Genomic DNA, 11651 nt, shown 5'->3' on the forward strand with positions numbered 1-11651 from the left:
AGGAAGAAAAATGTAAACAAGAAATAATGGGGCAATAAGGATAAATACTTTAAAAAAGAATAAGGGGGAAAATGTAAAAAAATAGAAGAATACTGGCACGAAGTTGATGTTAAAATATATATTGTGTATATATGTGTATTATGTTTTGTTTTGTTTTGTTTGTCGGTTTAAATAATAAAAAATAAATAAATAAAAATAATAATAATAAAAAAGTATTATTATAATTAAAAGGATAGGATTTGTAACTAGAATATTATACTTTGTTATGAAATGGGAAATATGAAAATTTTAAAAGGGTTTGAATAAGGGAAACTTTTAGTTACCCAAATATAATTTATTATGAGAAAATTATAAGCGAGAGAGATATTTTGAACATTGATGGGAAATTAAAATTTTTAAAAAGCAGGAAAAACAGGATATTGATTGAACAAATGGATTTTAAGTGCAAATACAATCGAGATATGTTCTGGCTAGAAAAGATATTATAAACTGACACTATTGATATTATGTTTAATACCAGAAAAATATGATGAAGATGTCTATATTTAATTGTATATGTATTAACAGTAACAAGAATTGTATTTGCCCAGTGGGGAAAAAATGCATACCACCAGAAGAAGAGAGGACCAAGGAAGCACTGGAGGGTGTAGTATTGGAACTAGACTGAGAAAGTTATTATGTACCACTGAATTACCAATGGACCCAGACAACACGTTGGTTATTGAGTACTCATGATTGTAAAAATAGAAAATTAATAAAATATTTATATATAAAAAAGAAGACAAACTGAAGCCAAGACAGACAAATTCCAAGAAGGAACTTTCAGAATTTAAGAGATCTGTCAAAAGATACAAAAAGCATTACAATGACATCTATAAAGACATTGAACAATGGAAACAGACCTGGAACCAAGATAATCCTCCTAAAGATCTCCAAAATTAGGATGAGGTTCTAACCTTGAACTGGTCTACTAAAGGATGCCAATGGACAGTTAGCAATTACTCAAAAAAGATCAACAAAGATGGAAGGTATATTTTTACACACTCCCCCTCCACTGTACAGTATAAATGTCAACAGCTAACTTAGAATATATTCCTGTTTTACAAGAATCCCTACTACTAGAAGATTAACTTAGATCAACACTCCAGTCATAGCTAAGTCAGAAAACTGTGGGAACTGATGGAAAATCTACAGAAAAAGGGCAGGCAACAGAAAAAGAATCAGTAAATGTTCTAACAGGATGATGTGGAATCTGGAGAATGACACACCGACCATGTAGTAGAAGAAGTCAATATACACACTGATAGCAAAGAAAGAAAGCTGAATGGGCAAAGTATCACACCATATCCTAAATTTCACAGGCCAACAAAATATGATCATCCAATGTAAATTAAAGCCACATATGCGAACGGAGATGCCAGAGATCCAAGATGGCTTTAGAAAACATTGATGAACAAAAAATATGATTGTTAATAATTGTGTAAACTGAGAATATAAAAAAAAAATCAGAATGTGCTTCAATGAATATAGACTTGTGCTTATCTTGACCCTTTCAAGCTACAGGATATGCTTAGGAAAATGAGAATCCTGGAACTTCCCATTGTCCTCTTATGACAACCTGTACATAGATTAGGAACCCAAAGACTGAATGAAGAATGGTGAAACACAAAAAGACTGGCAGTGAGAAAAGGCTGTATACCCACTCCTTATTTATTCAACCTAAAGCTGAATACATAATGAGGGAGACTGGATTGAAAGAAGATAAATGTGGTTTTAAAATTTCAGAGAAAAAGATTAATAACCTGTGCTATGCAAATTACATTATTCTGGTAGCTGAAAATGCAAACAACCTGAAAGTTTTAGCAATAAATGTCAAGTAGCACTGTAAAAAAATAGAACCAATATTGAATATACAGCACAAAAGAACAAACTAAGGACTGCAGGTACAGCAAATAGTTTTAAAACTGACAATAAAGATACTGAATTGTGGTTAGCTTCTGCCTTTTAGGACCGAATATCAATAAATAGCAAAAGGCCTTGGAAATGATATTCAGATGCAGTGATCTATCTATATGTTAAAGAACAGTTATGCAGGAAATGTTTTCCCTGTGACAATCAAAGGGTATGAAAGTTGGGCTTTGAAGAAGCAGGATAGAAAAAATATGAATGCTTTTGAACTTTGACGTTGGAGAAGACCTTTGACAATAAGATAAGATAGCCAACAAAACCATACAATGGATCACAGAACAAACTGAGCTATCATATTTTGGTCACATTGTATAACTTTGTTCTCTGGAGAAATCTATAATTCTGGAAAGGCTGGGAGGAAAGACAAGAAAAAGATAACCAGCAGCAAGGTGGATGGTCTTAATTATATCAATAACAGGTGCACCGTTGGGAGGCCTGAAGGACTCGGTTGCAGAGAGCCCCAGAGAAGGCTCACCTATGTGGCCACTAAGACTTGCCACTCACAAGATGACATATAATCAATCAATCAATGAAGAATGGTCACATAATGAGCACAAAATCAAAAAAACAGGCAGCCTACAAGGTTCAAGCTGCCTCCTGTGTATATATTTTGATGACAATTTCTACATCCACTGAGTTTTACCTGTTAGGTAAATGGCAGTATTACCTGTGAGTTGACAGTTTGGCCCATGGGGATTCGTGAGCATTCCAGTGCATATTGTTTCACACAAAAATAGCATCCCTAAGAGGAGCAAAAGATAAAATATCAATTTTCATTTGTCCATAACAACCATATGTTCCAGTTACCTTTGTTAACTATCCAACTCTGAAAACTATGCTTGGATTTTTATCCTTTTTACTTCTTGTAATATTACAACATTTATTTAGAAACTGTGAGGCAGAGACACAGAGTGTGCATGTAAAATTTATAAAAAGGGAAATCATATTTTCAAATATGTCCAAATTCCAAAGGGAATTTGTATTCAACAACAAAAAAGAGATGTAGCTATATGCCATGTAAACATTAAGGAAGTGAAAAAAGTGAAGTGGCATAAAAGCATCTAAAACTAAGTAAAACAAAATAAATATTACTCCTTATATCAGCTAATTCACATTGTCTCCATCTAAGATGGTTATCTCAACTCGATTTTTCCCTCTATAGTTCAACTGCTGGATATGGCCCCAGAGAATTCCAAAACTTGTTACAAAAGATACGTGTTTAATCTGATATCAAGGGGAAATGATTGAATATATAACTGAGGTCTTCATAACAACTATATTTGATTTTAATTACATTCGGATATAAATTTAAATGAAATAAAATTTAAGATTAGTTTGTCCCAGATTCAAACCATATTTTTAGCATGCCAATCCAAAGAAATACTCAACTGAAACATGGCCCTCAGCCTAGGAAGATTCCATCCTCACACCCCTCCCCACACACAACAGAGCAATTCTAGTGCACACCATCTCACAATAGTTGGCCATACCCTTAGTTTCCCCATTGTACTTGCAATTCATCTTGAGAATGTGGGTGACCTAGGAACCTTGATGGTTATTCTACCTCCTTAAGCCATATGGTCTGGTCATGGCAAAAGGCAATTTCCACTCACCTGGAAAGCCAATTCCATTAGTACAATTCCGCCAGGCAAAGCTCGTTGCAAATGGTACGTCGTGACAGGAGGGTTTGTGGTCTAGAAAAATCAATACATTTTTTTTTTCAGGAGTACGGTTCCAAGATGGTTAGATGATACCTAGAAAATATGCTTCACTGGCTAGGAAACATGAGGTTCAATCTCTCTGTTAAATGGCCCATCCTCCCTCCAGCTATGATGAAGCAACAATGCCAACAGATCCTGCTAGCACCCGACCCATATTTAGCGTTCTTACCTTTGGACTCCCATCCGCTTTTGGCCTGGAGTATGAGAAGGAGCCCCTTGTCTCACCGGCCATTGATGCCAGCGCTCTAATCCGGCTGGTGCTGCTGCAAATCCAGAGTAATACAGAAAGGAGTTCAAAGACCTACCAGGATAACCTCTCTGTTTTGACTCGATTGTAAACAAACTTAAAATCTTGCATGTCTCCTTTTAACAAGTTCTTCCACTTGATAATATTTCAACCACATTTTGCAGGAAGTTCTCTCCCAAACAAAGCACGTCTCTGCCATGTGCTTTGCTGCAATCCAGAACAAAAAAACAAACCTCTTCCCGCCTCACTTGTAAATCACCTCTCCTTGCTAAATCATACTAACCTGCGAGCAGGTGAGGCTGGGCGCACCTGTACCAAGATGAAGCCCATGCTCTGCAGATACTGTATATATTGCTGGAGAAAGGCATGGCAGAGTTCCAGCAGCCAGGCCTCATCCTTGGATCGACATGGTAGCCCTTCTGCAGAGTCACAACTGTGGCTACGGTCCCTACCAGATGCTGTGGAGTCATTGGAGCGATGGCGCTTCTGAATGGGAGCAAACAATCAGACAATTATATTTTTCTCAAGAGAAAAGTTGAACGTACGTAATGTAATAACTTTACAGTGATAGCTGGGTTTCAGTCTTTGCAGCGAACCCACAAAACGACTTTGATAATTAGGAGAGAATCAGACCATATAAATTCAGCCCTTACTTGTTATAGAGTATAAAGTAATAATGGGATTTAATGGACCTTCATCAAAAGGACTTTGGATACAATGGACAAAATCTAAGCCTAGACATTGCCCCCAAATAATAGACGATGTCCATGAAATTGTTTCTGAGAAATTAGAAAGAATAACAAGCCAAAGGAAAGTATGATAATTTGAAAGGTCTGAAAAGGTTTGGGACAAGGTAAGGGTCCTGTGGGAAGATTGGCACCAATGGTTGGGAGGGCACCATGGGGAATCATGTGGAAACCACCAGGAGGTCTGAAGAGTAATTTCATGTGTATGTTCAGGCATTCTAGACTGTATGAGCAGAATTTCCATTGCTAAGTGATGCGGTTGAATCTTGCAACATCATGGGACCCTAATGTACAGTGACAATTTTGGCAGCATTGGTTGCCCTCATAACTCCAGATGTGCAGGTCATTATGCGGTAAGTGGAGGGAGTTCCAGGTAAGGAGTGCAGGGATGCTGCAAAGAGGTGGGAGAAGCCTGACATAGGCTCTTCAGGAGTTGGGGGAGACGGTTGTTGAAATGTAGGACAAGCTCAGGTAGGCCAGGGAAAGAGGGTACGGAGTGTATGCATAGGTGTGTTCTGTCCCCGTCAGACACACACACACAAACAGCCAGCCGAGGGTTAAATAACTTCTCCACACTCCACGCCACAGATAAGAAACTTGGCAGCAGCTCCGTAGCTGCCTGCCAAGGACTTTTACTCAGAGAACACAGAAACAAAAAACAATACACACAGTTTGAAATTCAAGCCACAGCAAACTACTTCGCCAGAGATTTAGCTTTGTCCGTCACAGAGTCCAAATGGCCACCACCTCCCTTTTATAGCCTGTGGGGTGTGGTCCAGTGNTCATCACTATCCGAAACACCTGGCTCCTGGCCAATCTCAGAAACACCTGGCTCCTGGTCAATCTCTTCTCCGTCGGGAGACACCTGAGGCATTGCCAGAGAGGAGGGTCCTGGAGAGGGAGGCCTGGCCATCTCCTCTCCTTCATGTTCGGAGCCTTCTTCCTCCGATAAGAGGGGCTCACAAGACGGAGCCACAACAAGGTGCAAGTGCAGGGAAGCTGGGGAAAGAATATGCTGTGGCTCAGAGGCTTTTTGGAGCACCACAGTTCTGGGTCTGCAGGAAGCCCTTCAGCCACAGCTCCAGCCTGGTCCAGCAGCGAAGTGCAAAGAGGCTTGTTGCTGCCTCGGGAAGCCACAGCCACAACTCCTCCAGCCAAGTCCCAGCTGCAATCACCCTGCCTACCTTGCACTCCAAGGCCCCCACCGCCCTACGCTCTGCCACTCCAGCTGACCTCTGTTACCTTCTTGCTTTTGCTGCTAATGAGGGATGCTCAGCCTGGCACACGAGGAAATTGCTGACCACATACGGCTATCTTCCTCAAGTCTTGTGAGAAAGCTGCCATGCCTGGCCTGGGGAAGAAAGCCTTTTGTGCCAGCAACAGCTGCCTTGTGAAGGGCCAGGCCAGACGTGATTGGTCAGCAGAAGCAGAAGATGGTGAAGTTCAACTCGGGCGTCAGAGGCCATAGGGACCACAGGGCACAGATAAGGGGAGTTTGGCAGGTGGGGAGAGTTGAAGTGCCCCTGAGGTCATACAGGTGGGCAGACTGCCAAGTGCCCAAATTCTGATTGCACGACTGTGGGGATGGTGCAACAGCCGCAATTTCAGCAACAGTTATAAGTCCCTTCATTTAGTGCCACTGGGACTTCAAATGGTCAGTGAACGAAGGGTTACAGGTCAAGGGCTACCTATAAAATGGCAGATAGTCTGCCTACACCTATGCAAAAGTATCTCTCCAAATGAATAGACAATGAGATTTTAAAGATCACCTTCCACCAATGACTCTTTAAATAGAAGTTTCACTCTAATCTCTTTTATCGGGCTCTTGTCAAATTGTTCACTCAATTAGTTCAATCTGAGGAGGGAAAAATCCTCTTATGAGCATTGAGGAGGAAAGAGATTACAAAAGGTGTTTCCCTCTCCCCTTGTTTCACCTTGCCTTCCAGCTTGCTTTGTTGGTCTGCCTGAATCTGCTGCCTGGAGCCTGGATCAAAGAGCAGGGGTGTAGCACAGTAATGGACCAAGCGTGATGACTGCTTCAGGGTATCTAGGTCCGCGAGCTGCACACATACACACAGGAGAAAACTGTTGCATATTGCTAGGCCTGTTTCATTTATTAATACCCCAGTGATATAACATTCCTGAAGAACAGAGAGGAAGCTTTCAAAGGGAAAGGTGTCATAATCTTCCTCTTAAGCATTTTTCTCTGGAGAATAGGCAACTTATGGAAGTATGGCATACCACGGATTCTATGTGAATGTTTGCTCTATTAAATATATGCAGAAACCAGACAGGAACAGGAGATAAATTTATCTGCTGCTTCAAACTTACTTATCTTGCAAAAAGGGGCTGTTTCAAATGGAAAGAAAAACTTATCAATGATTATCAGATCTGCTCTGACACAGGCAAGACAACGTATGAAAATTAATTTTCCTTGCACTAGTGGCAAATATATGTAAGCTCAGGGTTGAATTGCTGGGTTCTTGGCGTTCTATAAGTTACATAAAAACAGCCATCAAATCCCACTGTACATTAATGCATTGATGGGGTTAACCAAGTAAGGTAACTAAACATCTGCAAAATGAGAACAAGCTCAGAAAGCACTAAGAACCCAACAATTAGCATTCTGCCAATATTTAATGAAAAACTAATTTCTTGCACTGTAAGATTTAACAATAGAGCCTGAATCAGGGATATTATTCTGGCTTTTCTTAGATCATATATATCTTTTGCCTTTTAAAGATATTCAGAGCCGATGAAACCAATTCATTTGTTCTTCCAAATGTAGTTGTTTTTGCTGCTCCTATGCTGCAAATGTAACTAAAGTCTATTGTGGCTCTTGGACAGAGAGACAGTGACATTCTGGCATGCCATAGTTTCTGGTAAGCTGTCCTTAAGATTTTTTGTGCCTTTCAGTCAGTATTGGCTTCTGGTGACTGCCTAGACAAATTCCTATAGTTTTCTTGGCAAGGTTATTCAGAAGTTCTTTGCCACTGCCTCCTTCATAGGGGCGAGTGACTCACTTCCTACATTTGTACAAAATTATTTGCATAAAAACACTGGCACTTTTTAAAACCACTATTTTAAGAAGAAACTGGACAGCCATTTGTCCGAAATGGTATAGGGTTTCCTGCCTGAACAGGACTAGATGACCTCCGAGGTCCCTTCCAACTTTATCATTATTATTATTATTATAAGCTCCACACAATGCCCACATCTAGAAACAGTATAAGAGGCAGGAGAGGAGAGCCTTCCTATGGGTGAACTAGTTTATAGTCTATCAGCTATTAATGTCCAAGCAAGTGATGAACACTGGTAATTAAAAATAAATTTATACCAACATGAGAACAGCAGAAAACTATATTTCAAGATTCCATTGGTTTAATTCACAGTCCTTCCTTATAGTGAAGATCATTTTATGGGATTATCATCACTCTTGTAGTTTATCACATCCCAGCCCCAGGTCCCATTCCCAAACTCACAGTGATGGGCATGTTGGATTGAGCAGAACGCTGTTGCCATGTCACAAAAAGGTTCTCAATCTTCATCTGTTTCTCCAGCTCTGTGGAACAGGAACAGGAGCAGGAGCTGAAGAGAGCAGGGCTCTGAGGCTCTTGGACTATAAGGTTCTTCTTTGCCAGACAGCATTCCCAACTGAAAACTTATGCTTTTAAGATTTCATACATTTGCCTGTACTGTAGATTTGGCATCTTCAAAAATGGGAACTAATCTGGGCTCTACAGCATTCTATTGCTTTACCTTTATTACCTTGATGAACTCTTCCTTGGCCAGTTTTCATACAGGGATTCTCAGGATACCCCTGGAACTGTAATAATGCCATATCCTGCTTATCACTCCCCTTTACCACCTAACTTTACACTTACCTTTCCTCTCTGTGTTCTTGATCTCTAGGAACTGAGCTCCATGCTGGGCTACAGGGTCATGAACACCCTGTTCTGGGTTGTGAACAATAGGCTGGATGACTGAAATATCTCGAAGAGCTTCGTCAAAGGGCACCATGTCTGGAGGAAAGTGCAAAGGCTGCAAGATGCGTGCAGAACTGCTGAGACGACCTTGCTCCTTGCTTGGAGGAACACTGGGGCTCCGGATCAGGGCATCGATTTCCAGGGTCGAGTTTAGGAAGGGATTTTGCTCCTGGACAAAGAGAGACGTAGTATTAGTTTAGAGGCAGAATATCATGAAAACAGAAGCAAAGAGTGTAAATACCTGCTTGCTGTCCTCGTGCCATGGGGTGTCCATATAACAGTAATGATGGAACAGCCCAAGCTTCTGGCTAAGCAGGCAGTGTACCACGTGGGCTCGGGCATTTTGCCACTGTAGTAAGCGAGTGAGAGAGTTGTTCAGGGCACTGCCCAGGTCCACTGACCAATTGTAAGTGTAAAGCACCAACTGGAAAGAAAAATGGGACAAGAAAAACTCATTTTCAGCATTGCTGGATCAGACTTCAGACCACCAAATTATTGCTGCCCAGCTTTCACTCATAAATACATACCTTTTTGTCAATGATTTCCATGAAGAGGAATCTTTGTCGGGGAGCAACATCACAACCCTTATCTGCAGAGCTAAGCTCAGTACTCTCAAAACGCTGGAATCCTTTGACAGCTAGAAGGATTGCATTATGAAATACCGTTCCTGAACCCAAAGGCAGCAAAAAAATCAGGCTACTTTTTTTTCATTCCCCTACAGTGTGTTATTCACCTTGTTCGGTGCTGCAGTGCCACTGGTGGAAGTTCCGGCCGAGCAGAATAAATTGTCGAATAACAGCTGGTCGAGCACTGGTGCCTGGGGTCAGAGAATATGGCACAAAGGACATGCCTTGAGGACCACTGTAGCGAAGGATAAGATGTTACATGTTGGTATGCAAATATCCATCTGGTAATTCCAGCTTCCTCTCCCACATACTTCATTCCCACCTTTGTTAAGGAGCTTCCTAAACCCATAAGCATTCTCTGAGCAGTTTAGCCTCAGCACTTACCTGACTTTTTCGAACACTTTGATAGTGGTGTCACTTGCTAAAGTAGTGACAAGATTCACTACTTGCAGAATGATAGAAGGCAGCAGGAAGCGGGAGACACTTTCCAGGACACACTGTTGCACAGATGGACACCCTGTACAGAGAGAAAGCCACATATGCCTGAACAAAATTCACCAGACCATTTCTCTAAAAATCAAGATGCTTTGTGGCCATCAGCAAGTTGCAACTATTATTTAACCTTATTCTGGGTTTTACATTTTTATCATTCCTATCTTCTTCTTCTTGTGCCATATCCGTTATCGGACGTTGGCGATCATGTTGGCGATCCTGTTTTTATCAGCAGCCGCACAAAAAAGTGCTGCTGAGTTTTGTCCAAACCAGTCCCTTGTCCAAACCATTCCTATGACAGCAAGCTATTTTTTTTTCCCAACTAGGGGAATTGGACTAAAGGTACAGTATCCGAGGTTTATATTTTGTTCCTATTGGGGAATTTTTTTTCTTGTATGGAGATCCAGATTTAAAATACTGCATCAACCCAGAAAAAGCAGAATCTGTCCACACTAAGCTAAGCTGAAAACGGGGGGGGGGGGGGGAGAGAAATGATTTAGGACACAAAATTAGAAACGTACCCAAGCGGTTCATAAAAGCCATCCAGGACTGGCAAATCTGACTGAAAACTGGGTGCAAAATTCCAACATCTCCCTCCTCTAGCTGGCAAGTCCGACGTCTATGAAGAGAAAACATCAAAGTCCGGGTGGTTCAAGGATAAAACAGATTCAGGAAGGAAAAATCAGGGGGTGGAGAGGGGGGAGAAGCTGATCTCTTGCTCACCATCACCTCAAATGCCCAAGTTTTATCCTATGAGCTGTACCGATGAACATCTACTTGTCCTATTACATATCAGATTAGACCTCTTTTGAGGATGTGGGAGTTTCATCTACACTCCAGTACATAAAAAAAGTGCAGGATTTGGCCTGGAAAAAACCAACCCCTCCCACAATTTCCTAGAAGATGATGTGGATGGAAGCTATCCTGCTTGCCTTTGGCTCTGCTCCTGCTTGGAAGCAGCACGTTCCTGGCTTGAGTGCTGCTTTACACTTTCAGTCTTATGGCGACGGCGACTGCGATTCTCTTCAGGTCGCTCCAACACAATGTCATCTGTAGTCTTGGGGCTTCCTTGTTCTGCCATCTCTGGTTTGCTCTGACAATTAAAACAGAGCACAGGAAAACTTGTCCATTAAGCTTCTGTATTAGACAAACTTTGATACCACCACATTCTGCACTGGTATGTGGTCTTTTTTTCAAAAACCAAAGAGCATTCTACTAATCCACACATAATATGATACAAACATACTATTTTGCAACTATAGCACTCAACACATATTGTGGGTCTTGGTTGAAATAGGTATACAATTATGCCATCAGGCCAAAGGCCTTTTCTAGAGAACCTTTATGGCAGAAGTCAACTTTAAGACTTCAACTCCCAGAATTCCTGAGCCAGCACGGAGCAGTTGAAGTCCACAGTTGCCATAGTTGCCCACCCCTGCTTTATGGGGTAAATTTCAAAGTATTTCCTGGAATTGTGAGACATTAGGCTGAAAAGTACCTCTTAATGATATGGGGCTAAAAATTATAGTACTGAATTATAAAAGATGTAGTGGATAAAAACATATGGCTAGAGTACTGACTATCTTAAGAAGTTCTTAGGTTGGCGCTCTGATGTAACAGTTCTTTAATTTAGTTTCTGTTTGTGAGTTTTGACCCTTCCCCTTTATTATTTATTTATTTATTAATTGCATTTATATCCCGCCCTTCTCCTTACGGACTCAGGGCGGCTGACAATTGAATAAAATACTAACATATATACATAATTAAAATTTGATTAAAACGAAATATTTAAATATGTCCAATTTAAAAGTAATTAAAACCCCCTTTAAAATCCCTCAGGCCAGTCCCGCTAGTTGGAACAGCCA

The 11651-nt window shown here is 40.9% G+C and overlaps 1 protein-coding gene across 1 annotated transcript in view; it reads right to left on the reverse strand.

The window, feature by feature from the left end:
* Window positions 1–11651, reverse strand: part of SZT2 (SZT2 subunit of KICSTOR complex) — an 84889-nt gene that overhangs the window by 16055 nt on the left and 57183 nt on the right. Inside the window, exons 53-65 of the mRNA XM_029283210.1 lie at window positions 10719–10879; window positions 10308–10405; window positions 9679–9811; window positions 9402–9529; window positions 9196–9305; window positions 8910–9092; window positions 8567–8837; window positions 8165–8244; window positions 6617–6742; window positions 4220–4422; window positions 3859–3952; window positions 3582–3662; window positions 2636–2710 (exon numbers count right to left, since the gene is read on the reverse strand). Coding sequence (XP_029139043.1) covers window positions 2636–2710; window positions 3582–3662; window positions 3859–3952; window positions 4220–4422; window positions 6617–6742; window positions 8165–8244; window positions 8567–8837; window positions 8910–9092; window positions 9196–9305; window positions 9402–9529; window positions 9679–9811; window positions 10308–10405; window positions 10719–10879 — 1743 coding nt within the window. The remainder of the gene's footprint in view (window positions 1–2635; window positions 2711–3581; window positions 3663–3858; window positions 3953–4219; window positions 4423–6616; window positions 6743–8164; window positions 8245–8566; window positions 8838–8909; window positions 9093–9195; window positions 9306–9401; window positions 9530–9678; window positions 9812–10307; window positions 10406–10718; window positions 10880–11651) is intronic.

This window comes from Protobothrops mucrosquamatus, unplaced genomic scaffold (genome assembly GCF_001527695.2).
Source record: "Protobothrops mucrosquamatus isolate PMUCROS unplaced genomic scaffold, P.Mucros_1.0 scaffold39, whole genome shotgun sequence".
In the NCBI taxonomy this organism is placed as follows: domain Eukaryota; kingdom Metazoa; phylum Chordata; class Lepidosauria; order Squamata; family Viperidae; genus Protobothrops; species Protobothrops mucrosquamatus.